Below are 25,388 nucleotides of genomic sequence, written 5' to 3' on the forward strand. Positions count from 1 at the left end.
GAATTTGAAACCAGACTTAGAAGGAATTATAAATAACATTTATAATAATATCCCCCAGATTGAAAATTATAAATAACTTATAAATTACAATTATTCTTTCAGAAAACTAAGAAACACAATTGAAAGAAACAAAGCAAAATATAAATAATTGTAGAAATATTCTTTGTTCAGGTCTCTACATAGGATGATATTTACTCAAATTTGATTTATGGATACATGCAATCACACTCAAACATCCAGTGCACTCTTTCTGAACTTAGAATAGATGGCACAGACTGCAAAAGGACCAAAAATTAACTTGCACGTCTTGATCCCAATGTGTGTTAGAAAGCTAAAACAGTGGCCATAATGTGATGTACTGTGAACTTGGCTGGGCAGGGTGGCACATGCCTGTAGTCCCAGTGGCTCAGGAAGTCAAGGTGGAAGGATTGAGAATTCCAAGTCAGCCTGAGCAAAAGCAAGGTTTTAAGCAACTCAGTAAGTCTCTGTCTCTACATAAATACAAAATAAGGATGGGGATGTGGCTCAGTGGTTGAGTGCCCCTGAATTTAATCCCTGGTATGAAAAAAACCCACAAAGAACAAAAACAAAAACAAAAAATAAAATAACAACAACAAATACCCCACAGCTTGGAAACAATGCTGCTCAAAATGCAATTGACATTGTCTTGGAAATAAAACACAGGAAGAGGTTGCTGAGCCCCAGGCTGACTGCAGGAAACAGGTGAACCCTGTGCACCTGCCAGAGGACAGGATGACCATATCTGCTCTCGTGCTTGGTACATTCTTTACTTTGAGGGGAAAATTGCAGATTTTAGGCCAGGTACAGTAGTAAACACGTATAATCTCAGCAACATGATAGGCTGAGGCAGGAGGATGGCATGTTCTAGGCCAGTCTCAGTGACCTTGTTTCAAAAAAAAAAAAGTAGAGTGTTGGGCATATAGTTCAGTGGAAGAGTGCCCCTGGACAGATACTGAAACCCCAGTACCAAAAGAAAAATGAAAAGCAGTGCTGTTTTCAGAGATGCAGTCTGGAGAAATTATTACTGTTTTTAGAAATCCATAGGACAGGCCTCAACTGGCAAATTCTGAGGTAGTGAAGCCAGAATTAAGGACAGGTAGTGTAGAAACAGGGGATCGGGTCAAATCGAGGAAATGAAGCCATGAAGCCATCTGCCTCTGGAAGTTGGAGACTGCCCCTGAGAGAATGTATTGGGGTTCAATATTGACTGATCCCCAGAGAGTCAAAGTGCACACATGGCAATGCAAATCACACAATGAGGTTTTATTGCAAGCTCAAGCCTGGACGGCAACCAGGCTCTCAGACCACTACCATGGCTGAGTGGGGAGTGGGAAGTGGCCCTGAGGCATGAGAAAGCACTCTACTTAAGAAATTTCCAATCATTCACATACAAAGACCTGTACATTATTGGTTAACATTGGAACAGCTAAACATTTGTTCTCTTTTGGTTGGTACCTGCCAAATTATTTGAATCTCATTGGGTCCCGCCAAAACTGAATGGTCCTCCTGGAGGAAGGAGGGAGGAGGGAGGGGGTGAACTATGCAGGAGATGATTCAGGGCTAGGCCCCCTCCCCTGTCCTTGATAGAAAAGTTTTCTGGGCAGCTGCCCATTTCTCGGACAGATATCTCTTAACAGCCTTGATAAACCCAGGGGGCCCCATACATCCTGTTTGTCCTGTATTGGCCCTTGAGGGTAGTACCTGTGTGCCCTATCCTGGGAGGAGGTTTTACAGGCCAGTTCCCAAAATGGCTTATTCATACAACATGGCTGCAGAGATGTCACCTTGTTCTCAACAAATGGAATGTCAAGGATCTCCAGAGCTCATTGATTACCAAATTTACCTGCCTTTATCAAGGACTGCAAGCATGGAGCTGCTAATTAATGCCCCCTGGGCCCTTATCAGCCTGAATCACCTTGGCCCTCCCCCTGCCCATGGCTTCTCACTTAGTGCAAAACCAGGCCTAGTCATATAGGCAGGAAGGAGAGTTAAGAGGGGAGAGAACTGGAGAAAAAAAGAGACTTTAACCTATAAAAGATGTAGGGTGCGCTCACTTCTTGGGACTTTAGAACATCAGCCATGGCCCCCTTCTTCCTGCGGGGAGAAGTCTGTATTATTACCTTTAAATAAAATCTGCTTAATATGCTTGCCTTGGTGTGCTTCTCTAGTGTTTAATCTTCAACATTAGAAGGAGCAGAACTCATCACCATTAAATGGTGGTATCAGTAGTGGGTCTGCAAACCAGGCACTGCCCTACCTCATGGGCTGCACACAGCACCATACAATCCAGTGGCTCTTGGGGCTTACCTCTCCAGGATGAAAGGTTCAAGAGCATATGGTGGGGGCTGTGCCACCAGGAAGCTGCCTACCTCTGCTGACACAACACTTGCGTATAGACCCTCCTACAGGTACAAATTATAGGGACTGCTGCTGGGGTGGGTTGGTAAATCCTGCAAGTAAAGAAAGTGTACAACCCACTGGTGGGAGCAGGAGAGTGGTCTATGTGTGGCCACACAGCCTCAAGTGGGGAGGCAGTCACAACATCCAGCCCACCAGGCTTATCATGCTTGTCCACCACCTACTTCTCTGAAGGATCTGTCCCAACATTGATCCCAGCAGCTTCATCAGGCTTCCAGAGACCAAATGATCATGGGATCCACTGTTTTTTGTCATCCCAGCCTCTCTTCACCAAGTGCCACTTAGCCAGGATCTGCTGTGCACTCCCTTCTACCACCATGAAGATGTGCAGTGCATTCTGCCATCCTCCTCTGGCAGATGCACAGGAACCTGGCCACCAGACACTAAGGCTTCCATTTTCTCCACTCACATTTGGTTTCTCTGAGGTAAAACCTATCACTATCTCACCCTGCCTCACCCTGTCTTTCTCTCCCTGTAAGATGTGTGTGAGAATATCTCAAAATTTGCTTCACTCTTAAAGATGAGTTGTCATGACTTGGTCAGTTCTGAGTGTACATAGGTGTAAGAGGAAAGGGCTGGAGAAGGCAGGTTTCTCTCTGCCCTCAACATATACGGCAGGACAACCAGGTTTGATCTTGTGGCCTCAGATACAGAACCCAGGACTTGGGTGGAGATTGTGCTGGCTACTCTCCTGCCACAATTGTGACAAGATTCCCTTGTGTCCAGCTGCCCAATACCTGCCTGACCACCTGGTATGTGGTTCTGCTCCTGATTTTTCTACCTGCTCATTCATCAGAACTTATAGAGCATTCTGAGAGACAGAAGCAGAAGACATCCACAGCCTGTAGTCAGGAAGCAGGGGCAGGCCCACTGCCTTGGGGCAGCTGAGTGGAAACAGGACAAGTAGACACCCAGGGATGACAGGAGACTTAGTTTTTAAGCTGAAAGGTGCAACAATAAGACAATTCAAAAATCTGAGCCAGGACCACCAGTGTGAAGGTTCAGAACAGCAAGATGAGTAGGAACCCAAAAGCTCTGAGCAGGCAAATGCCGGTTGTCTTTCAAGAACTGAACACCTTGCTTAACCACACCAACTTCTTTAAAAAGGTGAAAATTTTTACATTTCTGAAGAGAAAAGGGTTTACAGTTCAGAATTCTGCCTCTGCCAAATGGTTAGTCTGGTGGGAGGGTAGATTTCAGACATTTTTAAGATATTCAACAATTCAGAAAATTTACATTCTTGGTGCTTTGTTGGGAAAGCTAATTGAGGATGTTCTCTAAGAAAACAAGGGAGTCAAGGAAGAAAGAACAAGATTGCCATTTGGCAAGCACTGGAGCCACCCAGCAAAGCAGGGAATACCACCTCACCCAACCCTGGAAGCTACCCCTTGCCGTGTCAACAGGAAAAGGAGGCCCCATGCAGAGAATTCTCAGATGGGGTTCTCAAAACCCTGGGAGATGTTATGCTTGTGATAAAAGCAGATGTGCAAAAAATAAATAAATAAATAAATAAATAAATAAATAAAAGGCATATAGAATGCAGGTGTGATGGTGTGCACCCATAATTCCAGTGTCTGGGAATGCTGATGCAGGAGAATCTTGAGTTCAAAGTCAGTCTCAACACATTAGAGATACCTTAAGCAACTCAGCAAGACCCTGTCTCTACATAAAACATGAAAAGGGCTGGGAAGTGTCTTGGTGGTAAAAGGGCTGCCTCTGGTTTCAATATCTGGTATCAAAAAAATAAAATAAATAAATAAATGTATACAGAAACTTTATGAAAACAAAAAGATAAAGGAAAAATAATATACATAGGACACTAAGAAATGCAGTTGAATCAGAGTATTCTACAAGGGAGGTCACAGACTCTATTGGATTTAATAGACAAAATGCACATGTAAATGATAACCATAAATGAAACTGGAAAAACATTTCTGCCCTGGGTTGTGTGGGTAAGTTAAAGGAGTATGGCCTCCTCTGTGGCATGGTCCTGGCAGGTAAGGCTAATGACTGCAGTGAGGAGCACAGGAAGGACTGATCAGAATACCCTTTGCCCACACTCTGCCACTCAAACTAAACCCAAGATGCTAAAGTGTCCAATACAGAACTTCAAGGTCTATGCTAAGGGGATCTACCTGCAGATCCAGGATCAACAAGGGCAGCAACTGCCATGGTGACTTCAGCAGAATTCATCACAGAGTCCAGTCCAAGATGGTGGATGAGCTTCCTGTTGTAGAAGCATACTTCTTCGGAGGATGTCAGTGGGAAGTCCAATAGTCATATCTTGAGGGTAGCCAGGGAGGAATCCAGTCCATCACTGCTGGCAGCCAGAAGGCAGAGACCAGGGTCAGATGTGAACAAGAGTGACAAGATAGTGTTTTTTTTTTTTCTCTTGGTACATCTCACCACTCTGTAGTGGTTTGGAGGACACAGCAGAGGCTGCCTCAGGCTGCAGCAGCTTCCTAGGGGAAAACTTCAGACAAGCTCAGTGTGTGTCCCAAAATGAGTGGCCCTTAAGGGCATGGCACCCAATGCCTACCTCACTGCCTGGATACTCCCCTGTGGCTACAAAGGCAAGGGTTGAGCTTCAGTGGGCTAGACACCATGAGTACTCAGAGGAGACCTATATTATATTACATCCTAAATTACCTTAGCAGTTTTTCTACCACTTTTTTCAAAGTATTGAAAACTGAAAACATTCAGCAAGAGTCTAAGAACAGAGTGAATTGGGCAGAAGCTGGTCATAATGCAGTGAATTACACTGGTGACCACTCACCTCTCTGGTGCTGCTCCTGTGTTTCCAGTAAACAGTCATTGACCTTTCTGTAGCAGCCAGAGCAGCAAGCCCTGTCATCATCCCCATGTATTTGGTGGGAGGTCATGGGAATATGCCTGAGGCCACACACCTGAATGGAGCTGGGCCTGAACATAGGGTTGTCATGGGTGGTGTCAGGGGAGATGCTAATGTCACAAGGATGCACAGTACTGGGAGAAGTGTACACAATGCAGTGACAAAACAAAATGGGGGCTGGCCTGGGCATCCACCCCACACTGAATAGCCTGGAATGCCCATGCTATCCTGATACTGGTTTTGGGATCATGCCTCAGGACAGTTGAGAACAGAGGAATGGGAGAAAGCTCAACAATACTGGTGATGGGTTGGATGGCTGGCCACTGCTGACTCCATGAAATAAGAAACTGACCCTCAATTGGAAATGAGTCCTAGAGACAGCTGGATCTCTTGATTGCAGGTATATATGCTTTTCTCTCCAAGACTATCCCCCATTCTCTGAAATACAAATTAAATCAGGGGTATGTGGGTCAGCTGCAAGGAGCAAGCATGGCAGCAGTGGAAGCACTTCCAGGTCCCTGATGTGGGTTCCCTGCTGGTGGCATCATCCCCAACCCCTGGGGTCACACCTGTCTCTGACCACGTGCCAGGGTCATGGTTCAGAATATTCATATCCACTCAACACTCTGGTCTACACCTAAGGAAGAAAGGGAACTGAAGAGGCATGATGGTCCCACAACCTGAGATGACACTTCCTGACAGCCTGGGGTTGAGTGATCCAGGTTTTTCTTGGGACAGGTCCAATGGCCCCCACAATCCTTGGGTGGTCTCTGGGAACTATGGAGGCTCAGTTTCCTCACATACTGCTGAAAATAGATCAGAGGAGAAAAGGCTTAGTGGGCCTTCAATTCAGCAGGTATGTGTAGCTGTATTGACTGAAACAGGAGTAGCCACTTGTCATCTGTACATCCTGCTTTTGTCCCTTCATCTGACTTTGAACTGACCCCTTCCTATAATATGAACCCAGCACACCCCAAACATACAGCTTGGCTCAATTATCAGATCTATTCACTGTCTCTTCCCTCTGGCAACATGATGCCCCTATCATGACCTAGAAAAATCAAAACCATGAATTTCAGAGCTTCATCAGAACTTTCACACAGGGTTGCAGGGGCACCGCTGAACAGTGAGCATTAAGTGTCCTGTTTTTCCCAGAGTGTCCAGCAGGTGGTTCTCAGGACCACTTTTCCTGATCCCCTTGAATCATCTGCCTGCCAGAAATGGGTGCCCTGTACCCACAGGGGAAAGAAACTAAGAATGAGGGCACCTTAGGGCCATGACTCTGGTGACAAGAGCCTCCTTTCCCTTGAGGCCCATACAGGGCTTCAGGATAACCAAAGTGTATCTGAGAAAAAGGGGAGGAAGAATGAGGGAAAGCCTGTCATCCACTATTCTGTGTGCTGGGGAGGAAGCTCTGCCATATTCTTTACTTTAATAGGTAATGTTTTAGCTAGGCTTACTTTTCCAAAAATATCCTTTGTTGAGGCTTTGGCTGCTCAAACTTATAACAAGATGTCATAGCATAAGATGTGTATTTGGGGATGAATTCTAGGACACTGAAAAGAGAAACACAGACACAACCTCAAAATGTTGTAGGAGTGGCATGGGAGTCCCCTGGAACCTCATGGGGCATTAAGGGAAGGCTAGTGCCACTCACTGCTTAATTTTATTCTTGCAGAGATGCAGGACATGGTTTGATTGGCTACCTCCTGTAGTATTTCAGTTATTGGGCATGTTTGGGTCCTTTTGTTTCTTGTGGAGTCTTCTGGGATCATGCACCCTGGCTTCCTGGCTGTGCTCTGTTTCTTACCTCTCTGATTGCTCCCAGGTAAGGCTCACTAGGAGCAGTACTGGACAGGAGGAAATTCTCTAACTTTTGTAGATATATCTTCTTCTAATCAACAGGCCCTCCACAGAGCAAGATGTGGACCCACTCCAGCCCAGGACTCTAATGATGACTCAGAACTGAAGTCATGAGGGTCCAATTTATTCTGTGGCACTGGTAAGAGAGCCCCATTCTGGTCATGTGCTTGGACCACAGGTGCTGATCACATACTCACTTGAGGTACCAGTTGACCTTTATTTCCTCTGTGAAATACTTCATGAAGCATGGAAACCAGATCCCCTTTGAGGTGCATACTATCTTCAGGAGAGAGGTGGATGCTTCTGTAGATAGCAGAACAATGTGGCTCTCAGAATATTAAAGTGAACCATCTATAGCAGCATACATGTATAGGGATACATCATATACAACACTGTGGATATTTTATAGACTTGTCATGTGAGTTTTCCTTGCTTGCCAATAGTGAGAGGAGTTAAATCATCTTGACATAACACCCTTACCAACAGTTTTAAGCCTATTATTTTCTCTTCACTAATTTTACAACATGCTTTTCTAGTGATGAAATGCTGCACAAGTAACATTTATATTCAAATGAAATCCATTTTCATAATATTTTTAAAATTAAATATGTGCAGCAAGTGTTTACAAACTATATGGAGTGAAATGAAAGTACAGACAAAATAAAACTCATACCAAAAATAACCCATTGTAGTAAAGAACTAAAATTTAAGAAAACTAAATATAACCCCTAAGGAAAACATAAAACATAAACATTTATATGATCTTAGACTCAGTGTTGGGTGTGAATTTGTGTGTGTGTGTGTGTGTGTGTGTGTGTGTGTGTGTGTGTGTGTGTATTCATGTACTGGGGATCAAACACATGACCTCACACATAATGGATCTTCTAAGACAGAGTGACATATCTGTCCCTTGGTGGTTAGTTTTAACACATGCTACCTAAAGCCAATGGACAGAAGAAATATACCAATAACATGGACTTAAAAAATTAACATTTTTCCCAATGGAAGTGTTGCATATCTATGATCCAATTGCACAAATGTCTGAGGCACAAGGATTGCAAATTTGACACCAGACTTGAGGAGACACTGTCTCAAATAAAGATACCAAAACAAGAACAAAAAAAAAAAAGAGGTAGGGATGTGACTCATGGATTACTCATCCCTGGGTTTAATTTCCAATGCCCAAAAGTAGATACCTGAACAGACACCTGAACAAGAAACTATAAAATCAGAAAATAGTTAGAGTCATTGATGCTCATGATTTTATGTTAGAATATTATAAATTAAAACAATAGTGAGGTAGCTTGGCACTGCAATTAGCACTGATAAACTCTAAGAAGTCATTACACTGAAAAAGTAGGATATGGAACACCAGCATTTTCATGCATTGCTGGAAAGAATTAGTAATACATATATAGATTAACAAATATTTTACATAATCTCTCATTATTGTTGAGCTTTAATTCTGTAACCCCATATTATGCAGCCACTTTTGGAGACAGTGTGTCAGTGCCAATGCAAAAGAAGTTTAATCTATGACCCACCTGTGTGCCCATAACTCTGAATTTGGAAATGTGTCCTGAAAAAGCATGCCTAACTGAAACTACCATGAAATTATGCACATCAGATATATTATGCTGATTAGATAAAATATCCAATTACCTTTCTGTAGCTGAATGCACAACTAATCTACAATAGAAAGAAATAAATCACAAAGTTACACAGAAACACAGATGCATCCTACCTATTGTGCTGCTAAGTGCAATAAAACCAAGTGAAGAAACAACATGCTGTATGGTCCACCTCTGAAGACATTCTAGAAAAGAAAGAATTATGGTCAGATGAAAAGGTGCACAGGATGAGGCCCAGGAAGGTCCCCAGTGCAACAGACTCTGCCCACATGGAGTTGGGGTGCCATGCTGTCTTTATGCTTTCTTGTGTACAACAATTCAAAAACTCCATGACCACTTCTTGTACAGACACTTGTGAAAAATTAATCATATAGGTCTGATGGGTATTAATTCAATCTCCAGCTTTTTTCCTCAAATTAAATGGGGAATGGAAAGTTCCAAGAGTTTCATCAGGACTTGATCTTCCTCATGATCACCCTCAATTCTGAAGCTACACTACAGATCCAACAAGAGTCCTTACTAGAACAAAAGACCTTCCTATCACCCCAAACATTCTGCAAGATATAGAGGCAACTTGTGAGAAATAACTGATTATAGCTGATTCCTCAATAACAAAAGGTCATGGTAGATTATTTGATATAGACTTGATGGGGTAGATTCATCAATATTGAGTCATTGGTATAGATTTGTTGATATTGACTTTGGGATAGATTCATGAATATTAACTTGTTAGAGTAGGTTTGTCAATATTGACTCAGGGTGATATCACTGACTAATATCAACTTGATGAGGTAGATTTGTTGAATTGATTCATTGGTGTACTTTTTTTATATTGACTATTCGTATAGATGCTTCAGTGTAGATTATCAGTTTTTACTCATCACAGTAGATTCATCAATTTGAATAAACAGGAAAGATTTGTTGGTATTGACCCAGTGTAGTTTCATGAATATCAAATTGTGTAGATTCATCAGTCTTGTGACATTCATTTATATTGACTCACCTGGGTAGATTCATCAAGTCAAAACATCTGTGTAGATCCATCAGTGCAAATTTTTCAATTTCATCACATCAATGTAGATTTGTTGATATCAATTTGTCAATATTGATTCATTAATTTGGATTTGTTGGTATCAACTCATTGGTATACGTTCATCCATATTGATTGGTCAGCATAGATTCATCAATATTGGCCAGTTGAGGTAGATGTATTGATATTGACTGGTTGGTGTAGTTTTGTTGATATCGTCCCTTGATGTAGATTCATCAATATCAACTGGTCGGTGTATATTCATTGATATCAACTCTTTGGTGTCAATTCATCATTATCAACTCATTGCAGTAGATGTGTCAATATCGACTTGTGGATTCATTAATATTGACCCATCAATGTAGATTCATCAACAGTGACCAGTTGGGGTAGATTTGCCAATATTAGCACATCAGGGGAGATTCATAGATATCAACCTATAGAGGTAGATTCATCAGTATCTACACAGCAGGGTAGATTCATTGATATCCACCCAATAGGTATATTCATTCATATCAACCTATTAGGTAGATTCATCAATATTGTCTCTTCAGGGTATATTGGTTAATATTGACTCAAAGGGGTAGATTTGTCAATATCAACTCTAAAGGGTAGATTCATTTTGATTTGTTGTGGGGGGTACAACAATATCAACCAATCATTGTAGATTCATTGATATTCACCCTTAAGAGTAGATTCATTGATATTGATCTGTAGGTGCAGATTCATTTATATTGGTTCTTCAGGGTAGATTTTTTAATATCCACTGCAAGGGGTAGATATGTCCATATCAACTTGATGGGATAGATGTGTTGCTACTGACCTGTCATGGTACATTCTACAATATAAACTCGACTATGCATCCTCATCAATATCAACTCATCAGTGTAGATTCACAGATAATGAATTAACAGGGTTGATTCATTTATATTGATCTGTCAATACTAATTTGTAATTGTGGATTTATTGATATTGATATTGAACTTCAGATTTTTTAATATTGACTCAAAGGGTTAGATTTGTCCATAATGACTTGATGCAGTAGATATATACACATTTACCCATTGGGATAGATTCATAAATATAAACTTGAAATTCATTGATAGCAACCTGTCAGTGTAGTGTTATCAATACTGACTCAACTGTTTAGATTTTTGAAATAAACTCACCAGGGTAGATTCATTGATATTGGTGTGTCGATATTGATTTGTTGTGGTAGATTCATCAATATTGATTCATTGGTGTAGATTTGTTGATATCAACCCATAAAGGTAGATATGTAAATATCAACTCAACAGTGTAGATTCATTGATATTGACCTGCTGGTGTAGATTTGTGAACATCAACTCAAAGGTAGATTTGTTGATATTGACTTGATGATGTAGATTCATCAATATCTACCAGTTATTGTAAATTCACTTATATCATATCAAAGGTGTAGATTTGTCAACATTGACCCACTGGTGTAACTTGATAGATTTTGACCTGTTAGACTAGATTCTTTCATACTGATCTGTCAGGGTAGATACATCAATATTAATCTATCAGTGTAGATTCATTGATATTGACACATTGGGCAGATTCTTCAATATTGACCTGAAAGGGTAGATTCATAATTATTGACCCATTGGGATACACTAATCAATATTGACCCATTGGGTAGATTCACAGATATAGACTCATTGAGAAATATTAATTGATAATCACCTTTTGGGGTAGACACATCTACACCAACCCTTCAGTGTACATTCATTGATATTGATTTGTCAGTGTAGATTCATTGACATCCTCTTGCCAGTGTAGATTTGTCAATGTCCACCCATCATGGTTGACTCGTCATTATCAATCTGTCAATGCAGATTGGTCAATATTGACACATCACATTAGATTCTTTGATATCAACTCTTTTTTGAATTTATCAATATTGACCCCTTGGTGTAGATTTTTCAAAATTGTCTTGTCAGTGTAGATTGGTCAATATTGACTCTTCAGAGTAGATACTTTGGTATTGATATGTTGCTATCAGTTTGTCAATGTAGATTTGTCAATATTCACTTGATGGGGTAGATTAGTCAATGTTGATTTATTATGGTAGGTTCATTAATACTCATCAATGTAGACTCATCAACATCAACCTATAATGGTAAAATTGATTATATCAGATCATCTGGGTCAATTTATTGATATCTACTCATGAGTGGAGATTCATAGATATCAATTTTTCAGGGTACATTTGTTAATATTGACCTGTCAATATATATTCATTGATATCAACCCATCAATGTAGATTCATCAATGTCAGCCCACAGGGGTAGATTTATCAGTAGTGACTGATTAGGGTAGATTTGTCAATATTGACTGAGATAGATTCATCAGTACTGTTTAGATTGATCAAAACCTACTCAACAGTGTAGATTAATTGATATCAACATGTCGAGGTATATTTCTTGATATGTATGAATATTGATTTTTCTATGAAGATTTATCAATATCAACCCATCAATGTAGATTTATCAATATGAACCTGTAGGGGTAGATTCATTGATAGCTACCTGTTGGGCTAGATTTATTGTTATAGACCCTTTGGTGTAGATTCATCAATTTGATTCATCTGGGTAGATTTGTTCATATTGATGCAACTTGATAGATTCCTCAATATCAACTTGAATGATTTGATTCATTGATATCAGTTTGATTGCTTAAATTTGTCAAAATTGACTTCATATAAATTCAGCAATAATGACACATTGGGGTAGATTCATCAATATTAATTCATCATGGCCAATTCCTCAATATTGACCTCTTGGGGTAGGATCATAGATATTGAATCTTCATAGTAGTAGACCTGACAGGGTAAATTTGTCAATATTGACCTATCAGGGTATATTTAACAATATTGATGTTTAGAGTATATTTGTTGATATCAACCTGTTACTTCAATTTGTCAATGTAAACTCGAAGGAAAAGATTCCTTGATATCCTCTCATTGGCATAGATTTAATGATGCCAATCTATTGAGATAGATTTCTCAATATTGATATATCAATATGAATTCAACATTGTAGATTCATCCCTATTGACCCATTGGTATAGATCCTTCAATATGAACTCTTCTAAGTATATTCATTCATATTGATCCATCATGATATATTCATCAATATTGGCCCTTTGGTATAGATTTGTCAATATTGAATGGTCAGAATAGATTTGTCAATATCAACACATTGGAATAGATTCATCAATATTGGCTCTTCAGTTCATATTTATCAATACTGACTTGTCTCTGTAGATCTGTCCATACTGACCCATTGGGTCATTGATATTGACTCGATGAGGTATATTCATCGATATCAACTGTAGGTGTTGATTCATTGATATTGATGATTCCTTGATCCTTTGATATTGACCTGTCTGGGTAGATTAAATATTGACTCTTCTGTGTAGATTTGTCCATATCAACTCAGTGGGTTAGATTCATTGACATTAACCCATAGGTGTTGACTAATACACATCAACTTATTGGTATAGATTCATTGATATTGAACTGTCTGAGTTGATTCATCAGATATTGAATTGTCAGTATCAATTAGAAGATGTAGTTTAATCAGTATCAAAAACGTGGGATACATTCATCAATATTGACTCTGCCAGGTAGATTTGTCAATATCAACTTGTGGGGTAGATTTGCTGATATTGACTCTCTGTTGTATATTTGTTGATATTGAATCATTGGTGTAGAATTTTTCGTATTAACTCATCTGGATAGATTCATTGAAATTGACTCAACTAGACATATCGATCAGCATTGATTCTTTAGTATTGACCCCTTGGTCTAGAATTGTCAATGTTGACTCAAATATGTAAATTCATTGATATAATCTTGAAGATGTAGATTCATCATTATCTACCCATCAGGGTAAATTGCCTGATGTTCATTTGTTAATATCAATTCTTCAATGTAGCTATGTCAATATTGATGAGGTAGATTTGTCAGTATCTTCTCATTGGTATACATATGTTGACATCAACCCATCAGTGTAGATTCATCAATTAGGACATTTTAGGTTATATTCCTTGATATTTACTTGCCAGTGTAGATTTGTTGATATCAATCTGTTGAAGTAGATTTGTCCATATCAAATTTTCAGGGTATATTAGTTGATATCAACTTGTAAAGGTTCATCAATTTTAATGTTTTGATGTCAATTTATCAATGTAGGTTTGTCAATATCAATTCAATGGTATACATTTGCCAATATTAAGTGGTCATGGTAGATTCTTCAATATTCACAAGTTCATGTAGTATTGTCAATATCAATCCATTGGGGCAGATTTTATCAAGTAGTCATCGTGAATTCTCTGCTAGTGACTAAACTGGGTAGAATCATTAATGTCAACTCATCTATATAGATTCATAAATATCAACTTCTCAGTGTAGATTTGTCAGTATTAATTTGTTGAAATCAAATAATCAATATATATTCATTCATATCAACTGCTATAGATAGATTCATTGATATGGACCCATCCAAGTAGTTTGATTTATGTTGACTCATCAACATAAGTAGATTCATCAACTTGTTGAAAACTATTTGACAATGTGGATTCATTGATATTGACCAATCTGGGTTCATTAGTTAATATCAACCTGTCTGGGTGTTCATTGATATCAGTTCATCTGTGTAGATTTGTCAGTATTGACACATCAGGTTTGATTGTTTGACATCAGTTTGTCAATATCAATTCTTCTTATTAGATTGATTGATATCAACTCAACAGAGTAGATTCATCAATATCAGTTTGCTGGTATAGATTCATCAATATTAACATGTTGGTAAAGATTTATCAATATCAATCAATTGGTGTCAATTCATTGATATTGACCCATCAGTGTTGATTCATTGATACTGACCCATTGAGGTAGATTCATCAATATTGACTTGATGAGATAGATTTATTGACAGTGACCCATCAGTGTTTATTCATTAATATGGACAAGTAATGATAGATTCATCAAAATAGAGTGTTGTTTACATTTGTTGATATTGACTCATCAGTGTATATTCATCCATAATAACCTATCAGGTAAATTTGGCAATATCAACTTGATTGGGTAAATTCATCAATATGAATTTCTCATTGTATATGTATCAATTTTAATATATCAATATTGACTTATTGATGAAGATTCATTAACATTGACTCATTGGTAAAGATTCATTGATACTGACCCAGAGGGGTAGATTCACAGATATCAACTCAAAAGTGTAGATTCATCAATATCAACTTAAAGGTGTAGATTCATCAATATTGACACATCAGTATAGATTCAAGAATATTGACTCAATGGTGTAGATTAAATGATGCTGACCTGTAGGGGCAGATTCATCAATATTGACTGGTAGGGATACATTTGTCAATATCCACACTTTGGGTAAATTTGTCAATATCCACTTATCAGTGTAGACACATCAATATCGCCATGTCAGGGAAGATTGTTAAATATTGATTGGTCCATATTGATTCAGCCATATAAATTTGTCAAAATTGACTCTTTGGGTTAGATTTGTCATTATTGGGGTACATTTGTCAATATCAACTTGACTGGTTAGATTTGTTGAAATTGACTTGATGGTGTAGATTCATCAATATTGACTTGTGAGAGATCCAAGATTGTGGACTAAAGGGAGGTTGCATTTCTAGTTGATCCAATAACTCAGAATTCGAGGAGAGGAAAATCTATTTCTCTGTGAGGCAGTCTCTGCTGCTCATTGACCACCTGCTGTTTACCCCATTTGTCCACTGTTATCACCTGTCTTCTGCCAGCATATTGCCTACTTTTGACTGCAGATCACCTACTGACTGCTGCCTATTACCCACCATTTTTATGTTTGCCTGCCTTTTGCCTGCCTTTCACCTACCCATCACCCACCTCCCGATGTCCACATGCCAATCATCCTTTGTTAGCCTATGGGTTGCCTGCAGTCTGCCAGTGGATTGCCTGCTGACCACTGTTGCCTGGAATTCCACTGTCACAGTACCCACAGGTTTGGTTACATGTGACTGCCATCATTTTGGGACAACAAACAGGACCTACAGTAACCCCCAGCCAGAGAGAACACACCACGCCTCTAGGACCACTGACCTGACTGACTGTACCCCACTCAAACTTGGCACCTGCACCCTGCACTGCAGCTCTCCATTTGTGAACAGACTTGGAAGCCAGTGAAGCCATCTTGGATTATCCTGGAAGTAAAAGCCACCATCTTTAGGTGGGGCAATAGCACCCTGAGACACCTGCTGGAGACTGGAAGCTTATTATCAGGTACCTGTCTTTCATCAGGCTCCTGAGGACTGAGAGGTGTAAGCAGTATATGATTGTTATAATGTAGAATTTTTTCTCCTTTTGAAAATTTTAAAGATTTTACTTCTTTATTTTTCTCACTATATTTCCTTTTGTTTACCTGTTTCCTCAGAGTCTCTTTCTTCCTTTTCTCATGCTAACAATCAACTTCTTTTGATTCCACTTTCACTCTTCCTATGATCTAGTACTTCTATATACTCTATTTTATCCCATTAATAGTTACATCCTACACTCCTCCCCTTCCTCTTCGTCTACCATTAGAAATTGTAGGTCTCATTGCAAATCTATTTGTCATATTGTAGATAATAACCAAATTCATCCTTTTTGTTTATTATGACAACACTGTTAATGTCTTCATGGGGGTATTTGGTTTAGCGCTACATATTTTCTGTACTGGGTGCTGCTAATATTGATCTCCCCCTTAAAAAAGAGGTTTTGTAAACCTTCAGGGTCACTATAAGTCTATAGGGGGGAAACTGATATATCCCAGATCTGCACTCCTGGAGAGGAAGATACATGACCAACATGTAAAAGCAAGGGAAGAAAGTATTCCAAACAAAGCAAGATTCAATGTTAATAGTATCCAATGACAGCATAGTAGAAGAAATATCAGAGGAGTTCAGAATATACTTAATTAAAATGATTTGAGAAGCAAAGGATGAGGTAAGAGAGCAAATGTGTGCTATGAATGATCGCTCCAATAAACAGTTGAAACGGCAACTGCTGGAGGTAAAAGATTATTTCAACAAAGAGATAGAAATTCTCAAAAAAACACAGAAATTCTTGAAATAAAGAAAACAATAAACCAAATAAAAACCTCAATGGAACACATCACCAACTGATCACTTGGAAGACAGAACTTCAGACAAAAATTAATATTAAAAATAATGTTGACCAAACAGAAAAGATGGTATGAAATTGTGATTGGAATATTCAAGACTACAAGATATCATTAAAAGACCAAATTTAAGAATTATTGGTATTAAGGAAGGCACAGAGAAACAAACCAAAGAAATGAACAATCTATTCAATAAAATCATACCTTACAATTTTCCAAACCTGAAGAATGAAATGGAAAATCAAATATGAGAGGCTTAAAAAATTACAACAGATCCACAGCAAGAAACATTATAATGAAATGCCTAAAATCCAAAATAAAGATAGAATTTTAAAAGCTTTGAGAGAAAAGCATCAAATTACATGTAAGGGTAATAAACATGGTTATCAGCAGATTTCTCAGCCCAGACCCTAAAAGGTAGAATGGCTGGAAACAATGGAGCATCGTTGCCAACCAAGAATCTTATACCTAGCAAAACTAACTTTCAGATTTGAAGACAAAATAGAATCCTTTCATGATAAACAAAGTTAAAAGAACTTACAAATAGAAAGCCTGCACTACAGAACATTCTCAGCAAGATATTCCATGAGGGGGAAATGAAAAACAACAATGTAATTCAACAAAGAGAAGAATTACCCTAAAGGAAGAGTCAATTAAAAGAGAAATCAAGTCAAGTTAAAAGCCAAAAATTAGCCACAATGACTGGGAATATAAATCATATCTCAATAATAACCCTGAATGTTAATGACCTAAACTCATCAATCAAAATTTTTTTTTTTTGGGTGCTGGGGATCAAACCCAGGACCTTGTGCTTACAAGGCAAGCACTCTACTGACTGAGTTATCTCCCCAGGCCCCCAGATTTTTTGTTTCAAAATGGTTATGATTTTGTTAATCTACATGCTAGGTTAGGAAGGATAGACCTTCGTGATGTGAGCTGTAAATATCTCCCTCAGTTGTCTTTTATAAAAGTTATTTTTTATGATGCTTCTTTCCATAAAAAATGATTTTTATGTAACACAATGTAAAAGTGAAAGAATTTATGACTTGGGAATTTTGACTCATGCAAGGTTAGACAGTTCTTGCAAACTACAGATATGTATAGAAAAAAGTTTTAGTTTTATTCTTATTATTTAATGGTTGTGTCATTTAAAATATCTTTTATATATCTGGAATTTATTATGGTATATAAAGTGAAGCAGGGATATTACTTTATTTATCCCTATAACATTTATTGAATATTTCTTTTTCCTAGTAATTTGAGAAGATGTCCTTTTTATATATTCAATTTCTATGTGTATCTTAAGTAAGAGAATGCTCTTACTTAAGAGCATTCTGTTTTGCTAATAGACCAGTTTGATACTTTTAAATTATTTAAGCTTTTAAAAAAATGCCTTAATATGTTTTAGTGCTGGTCCCATTTCTATGTTTATTTCTTTAACTAAATTTAGCATCAGGTGATATAGTTTAAAACTGTGAAGTTTTCATTGATGTTTTGTTAAATTTACAATTTAATTTACAAAATAATATGACCCTTCTATTTGTAGAAAGGCATTTTTTGGCTTCAGGGGTATTTTAATTTTTAATGGGTTTCATTTTTATTGACAAATATTATAATTTTATTACTGTTATACATGAAAACTTTTCTTCCACTAAATCTTCCTAATATTGTTTGAATATCTATAAACTACTGATTTTTGTATGTTGATTTCGTACTTGGTAATCTAATTGAGTTATCTTACTGTTTAGAGTAGCTGTTAATATAATATCATGAATCTTCAAAAGAAAAGGAAGGAATTATAGTTGCACATGAGTCAGCTACCAGAATATTTTGTGCAGCATATTTATATAATAATAAATTGGAAACCCAAATAGACCAATAAGTGACTGGCCAAATATTATTATAATACCACTACATAGTGGTTTACTGTGGAATCATTAAAATTATATAGTGTAAGAAGAGTTAATACAAAAAAGTGATATATTGTTCAAAGGGAAAATCAAGTTACAAAATACTATAATATTGTGATTCTATGTACGTAAAATACAAAAATTGTTTGCATTTGTATGCACTTCTGTGTGTAACTTGTAAATTGAATAAAGATGACACATTTGGGGGGGAAAAAAGGGAGTCCTATCCTTGCTCATGTTAATAATGCTCTCAATACTGCATTTTTTACAATGAGTGCTCTTTTTTCTTCTTTGAAAATCTTGATGTTTATTTGCTTCTGCATAAAAAGAGGGAAGAAACTTCAATATAAATATTTTTTAAGTCTCTATCCTTAAAATTTTCTAAGGGTTCTCACAAGATAGAAAAAACAAATTTGGATGCTTTTGTAACAGTTTAATTATATGTCCCATATGGATCTCTTAATGGAATGTTTTGAAACCAAAGCATAATTCACCACAAAGACAAATCAGAAAAACAAAGTAGATTTTGGAGTCATGTGTTTCAATGACCTGGAAAAAACTAATTATGAACTAGTAAAATACTCATAATAATTAGCACATGCAACAGAGAGAATTAAATCCTGTTATATATTAAGTATGGTGTCAGACATAAGCAATCTTTAAATATTTCTATCAATTGTATTCATCACTCCACATATATTAATTTTTATTTAAAACAAGAAACAGTTCTCTCTTCTCCTGATTCTCATGTTTATCAGTGCAAAGTAAAACAAAGCAATCTAAAAATAATTTACTACAATGTTATTTTAGAATTGTCTATTATTCAAAATGTCCAAAATGTTCTTAAAAGATGTCCAAATTGTGAGAATGATCAACCTCAACAACCTCCTCGGCATCCAACTTGGTTTCACCATGACCTTCCTGTGGCTCAAGAGAGGCCAGGGCATCATTTGTGTCACTTGCAAAAGTTTCTCATGATGTAACATCGTCTTCTTGACAATTCAGACTTTTAATAGCTAGTTTCATCTTTTTACCTAACACTTGTGTCCTCCTCTTCCTTGCAGCTTTTTTATTGTCATATTCCTTTTGATTTTCAATGTACAAAATATCCTTAATTTGTTCTTCACTGATACTAGGGTTTTTTTTTTTTTTTTTTTTTTTTTCAGGAGATTCAGATAAACTCCCCCTGATGTTCTTCTTGGGCTACCACTCATTATAAAAATGCCACCATTTTGTTTGACTTCTGCAGTTTCCATCAGAAGTTTAATTGCCTTTTTATTCCCAATTATTCTCACTACACTGGCTATCAGATCTTTCTTTGGTTCCTATAACCTGAAAGAAATTTTGTCAGCTGCTTTCTCTTGATAATCTTCTTCTGTGATCTCATATCAGCCTTTGTAGCTCATTTTTAGTCTTCACCCTACTCTATATTTGACAGGCTATTTCTGTTTCTGATGACCTTGCCCATTTTTCTCTTCCCTTGACCTCATTTTTTTTGCTGCTATATACATATTCATCTAGTTCTTTGTCTAGTTCTTTTGTAGATTCTTGAAATTCCCTCCTAAGTTTCTTAGCAAGCAAATAATTATAGGTTTCAGATTGTTTGCTTTTGTCAATAGTGCCCTTCATTCCCAAGATACAAAGTTCAGTGGCCACTGCATCTTGATTCTGTTCCTGCAGCACGGCACCCCATATATTGTTAACCTTCTTTCCCCCAGCAATAGGTGATTTCTCACTCTTCTGGTCAAACTGAAATGGCTCTAACTCCTTGAGTTAGATTGTTCAATATTGACTCTTCTCATTAGAATCATCATTATCAGCCCATCTGTGGAGATTCATCAAAATTGACTCATCAGCATAGATTCATCAATAGTGACACTTCATCATAGATTCTTTGATATTGATGTATCTATTGATTTGATGTTGTAGGTTCATTGATATAGAATTTATGGGGTAGAGCCATCAATATTGAATCACCTATGTAGATTCATTGATGTAGATTCGTCAGTTTTGATACATCAGTGTAGACTTGTCAAATTCAACTCAAAGGTTAGATTTGCCAATATTTATTCATCAATGTAGATTCATCTATATTGACTCTTAAGGGTAGGTTTATCGATATTGACTGTTTGAGATTGATTCCTCCAAATTGTTCCATCAGGGCAGATTGATTGATGTTGACTGGACTGTTGATATCAACTCGTCAGTGTAGATATGTTGATATTGATATGTCAATATAGACTGGTATATATTTATAGACATTTACTTATTGATATGAATGCATCAACATTGATTCATTGATGTAGATTCACTGATATCCAACTATCAATGTAGATTTGTCAATATTGACCTATTGGGGTAGATTTGTCGATATTCACTTGGTGATATAGATTTATTGATATCAAATGGATGGTGTTGACTCATTAATATTGATTCCTCAGATAGATTTGTTGATATTGACTCATAAGTGTAAATTCATCACTAGCAATGATCCAGGGTAGATTTATAGATATCAAATCAATGGTAGATTCATTGATATCAACTCATCAGTATAGATTACTTACATTGACTTGAAGACATGGACTCATCAATGTGGACTCTTCAGCATAGATCAGTTGATATAGATTCAATGGGGTATATTCATAAATATCAATTCAACAGGGTAGATTTGTCAATATCAACTTTTCATGGTAGATTTGTTGATATCAACAATGGGATAGATTCACTCTGACATTGTCATTTGTCAATATTGACTCAATGGGGTAGATTTGGTGATATCTACTCATTGGTGTTGACTCATTTATATCTGCTCATCATTGTAGATTCATCAACCCAGAGATGTACATTGTTCAATATCAACCCAACAGTGTAGGCTCGTTAGTATCTACTTGTTGGTGTAGATTAATTGATATCAACACTTAGGGGTAGATTATACTTGTTGGTTTAGATTAATTGATATCAATCCTTAGGGGTATACTTGTCAATATTAACCAGTCATAGTAGATTTGTTGACATTCATATGTCAATATTGATTTGTGAATTTAGATTCCTTGATATTGACCTGAAAATGTAGATTTTTCAATATCAACTATTCTGGGTGTATTCATCATTATCAACCCATTGGTGTGGATTTGATAATATCTATCCACAACAGAAGATTCACTGAGTTAATCATCAGGATACATTCAACCATATCAACCCATTGGGGTAGTAGCAGGAGTAATGGAACTGGTAAAACACTGTAATTTTCTAGCACAAGAGTTTCTCTATTCCCAGAAGATTTGTGACTGAGATCAAGGTTAGAGCTGAAAGGACTCTTGCTCAGAGAGCAAGTCATTATCAATGAAATGATGTAGATTCATTGATGCCAACTTGTTTGGTAGATTTGTGGATATCAACTTGTCAGTGTGGATTATCAATATTGACCCATTGGTGTACAATCATCAGTATCAATCCACCAAGGTAGATTCATCTGTATTGACCCTTTGAAGTATATTTGCCAATATTGACTCTTGGTGCATATTCATTTTTATTGACTTGTTTGTGTAGATTCCTCTACACTGACCTATTGTGTTAGAACAATCAATATCAACTTGATGGGATATATTCACTGATGTCAATCATAGGTGGTGATTCATTGATATTGATTCATTGGTGTAGATTCTTTGATATCAACCAATTGGAGCAGATTCATTGATATTGACTCTTCAGTGTAGATCCAGCCATATCAATCCATTGGGTTAGATTCATCAATATCAACTTGATGGGGTAGATTCATTGACATTGGCCTGTAGATGTCAACTTCTCTATATTGATTCATTAGTGTAGTTTTGTTGATATTGAACTATCATGTGTTGATTCATCAGTATTGACTTCTCAGTATTGATTCATAGATGTACCTTCATTTATATTGAACTATCAGGTGTATTCATCAATATCAACTCTGTCTGGATAGTTGTTATTGACCTAAGGGTAGATCTTGTTGATATTGAACTTTTTGGTGTAGATTCATATCGAATCATTGTGATAGATTCTTCCATATCTACTCATTTGGGTAGATTAATCAAAATTAGTTTCAATTGGGTAGGTTTGGTAATATTAACACATCAGTGTAGATTCTTTAATATTGACCCATTGGTCTAGATTCATTGATATTGACTCAAAGGTGTAAATTCATCAATGTTACCTTGAAGTTGCAGGTTCATCAATATCTATCTGTCAGTTGCCAGATTCATAATATTGTCTCAAAGTTTTAGATTCATCAACATTGACACATTGTTGAAGAAATATCTATGTGTACCCTTCAGCATAGATTTGTTGATATTGACCCATAGGCACACATTCATCAATATGGTCTCATTGGTGTAGATTTGTTGATATTGACTTGTTGGGGTTATATTGTTCAATATTCATTTGCTGATATCAACTCTTCAAAGTATTAAAGATATGTCAAATATTTTCTTAATGGGGAAGGTTTTTCAATATCTACTCACTAGTGTAAATTTGTCAAAATTGGACCATCAGTGTAGATTCATGGATTATAATTCATCAGGTTAGATTCATTTTTAACTACTCACTGGTGTAGATTTGTTGATATCAATACATTGAGGTACATTTATCAATATTGATTCTATGGGGTTTATTTGTTGATATTGACACATCGAGGTAAATTCATTGATACTTACTCTAGAGTATATTTGTTGATATCAACTTGGTGGGAAGATTGTTGATATTGATGAGTTGATATTGATTCATCAATGTAGTTCTGTCAATACTAACTCATCAAGGTACATTCATCAATATTGACTCACCATGATAGATTCCTGATATTCATATTTCTGTGTAGTTCTGTCGATATCAACCCATTGAGGTAGATCCATCATATCAACCTGTCATGGTAGATTCTCTGATGTCAACTAAACTGGGTAAATCCATCAATATTGATTTGTTCTGAGACAAGGACTAGCTATGTTACCTCCTGAGCAAGGAGGAATCCTCCAGCTTCCTGGGTCACTGGCACTAAAGGCATGTGCCACAGCACCTGGCTGTCTTTCTGGCAGTGCTGGAAATCAAACCCAGGGCTTCACACATGCTAGGCAAGTGCTTTGCTACTGAGCTATGTCCCAGCACCTGCATTCTTTTTCTAAAGTGAAAGTCTTGCTTTGTTGCCCAGGCTGGACCTAAAACCCTGGGATCAAGATAGCCACCTGCCTCAGGCTTGCAGGTAGCTGGGAGTTGCACATATGTTGTGTCTGACTGTACTGTATTACCTTAGCATTTCATAGAATCTGCTTGAAGTTTCTTCTAAGCATAATGAGTCATGAGACACAGACTCGATGCTCAGCCCACTTCTGTGAACAAGAAATAATAACCCTCTTGCACACTCCTTTTTTCCTCTACCTTGATGTGTGAGTGCTGTTTTTGAAAGTACATTTTGTGTGATTCAGAAACTTTTACATGAGTGTTGAAATATTCTTGAAGATGTATGCTGTTGAATGGCAAAATGATGATCCTTGAAAGTATGCAGCAGCCAGCAACCTGGGAGATGACACTTCAATTTTTAAGAAAACCCTTGGCCCATGAGTTGGCTTTCACCAGCAGCTGTCAGGTAGTTGTGTCCTCTTCCCCTACACAGGCTTTGAGACTTTTGCATTTTAGCTTAAAAGAAACAAATAGAACTTTGGATTGTTATTTGCTGATGCTTGAAGTTTGGCTCCCCCTTTATGGGGGATCTGAATTTGCATCTTTTCTCTTTGAGTTCAACTTGTAATCCCTTGGGTTGATATCCAGAAATTGAAAAGGACAGCCAACGTCTTTGTGTCAGACACCATCCGGATCACCACGCAAAATAAGGAGCGTGACTCCTCCATGTTTCTGATCCTGGATGCGGTCTTGAAGATCATGGAGCAGCTGGTAGATGTGATGCTGTGGAGGCTGCTGGATAATGAGGTCTGGAGCCAGATATGCAGGAGCCAAGCCAGATCACCAAGAGGTAGATCTTTAGTCCCCTGGTGTCCCTCAGCTGCTTGACATTTTCATATGCTTTGCTTAGCACAATTTGGTTGTGAGGTCTTTGTTGTGTCCCTGGGCATTGGTTTGAGGGCCTGGGTGCATAGCAAACCCCATGAATGCTCAAGTTTCTTTCATAAAATGGCATGGAATTTGTATAGAAACCTTTTTTTGGTTTTCTGGTGGTGCTGAGGTTGAACCCAGGTCCTTATGCATGCAAGACCAGGGCTCTACCATGGAGCTACACCAAGTCCTCATCTTTTCATCTTAAATCACATGGTAGAAAATGTTTTCAGCGCAGCCGAACTGATTTCAATACCTTGGTCATCAATAGAGTAAGTCAGTATTTTGTACAATTTGGCCCACGGCAACACCAGTCACGGAGACTGTCAGGCTAGTTGCTTGCAATGTCACTAAGGAATTCAACTTTATCATCTGAAGTTCAAACTGGTG

The 25,388-nt window shown here is 37.5% G+C and overlaps 1 protein-coding gene and 1 pseudogene across 4 annotated transcripts in view; one reads left to right on the forward strand and one right to left on the reverse strand.

Annotated features, from left to right (window-relative positions):
- Positions 1-19,769: 19,769 nt before the first annotated feature.
- Positions 19,770-23,806, reverse strand: LOC306652498 (phosphorylated adapter RNA export protein-like; annotated as a pseudogene). Its single transcript has 2 exons — positions 23,738-23,806; positions 19,770-20,693 (listed from the first exon to the last, which is right to left on the reverse strand). The product of its transcript is annotated as a phosphorylated adapter RNA export protein-like (transcript).
- An 866-nt stretch (positions 23,807-24,672) lies between these two features.
- The window catches only part of LOC306652499 (TBC1 domain family member 8-like), an 80,467-nt gene continuing 79,751 nt past the window's right edge, over positions 24,673-25,388 (forward strand). For all 3 annotated transcript variants that reach the window (XR_013761417.1, XR_013761418.1, XM_079125357.1), the window contains exon 1: positions 24,673-24,918. Coding sequence is in view for 1 of the 3 variants with exons in the window: in XM_079125357.1 (XP_078981483.1) it covers positions 24,871-24,918 (48 nt within the window). In the remaining 2 variants the exon portion in view is untranslated. The remainder of the gene's footprint in view (positions 24,919-25,388) is intronic.

Source organism: Sciurus vulgaris (assembly GCF_902686455.1).
Source record: "Sciurus vulgaris genome assembly, contig: HiC_scaffold_243_arrow_ctg1, whole genome shotgun sequence".
Taxonomy (NCBI): Eukaryota; Metazoa; Chordata; class Mammalia; order Rodentia; family Sciuridae; genus Sciurus; species Sciurus vulgaris.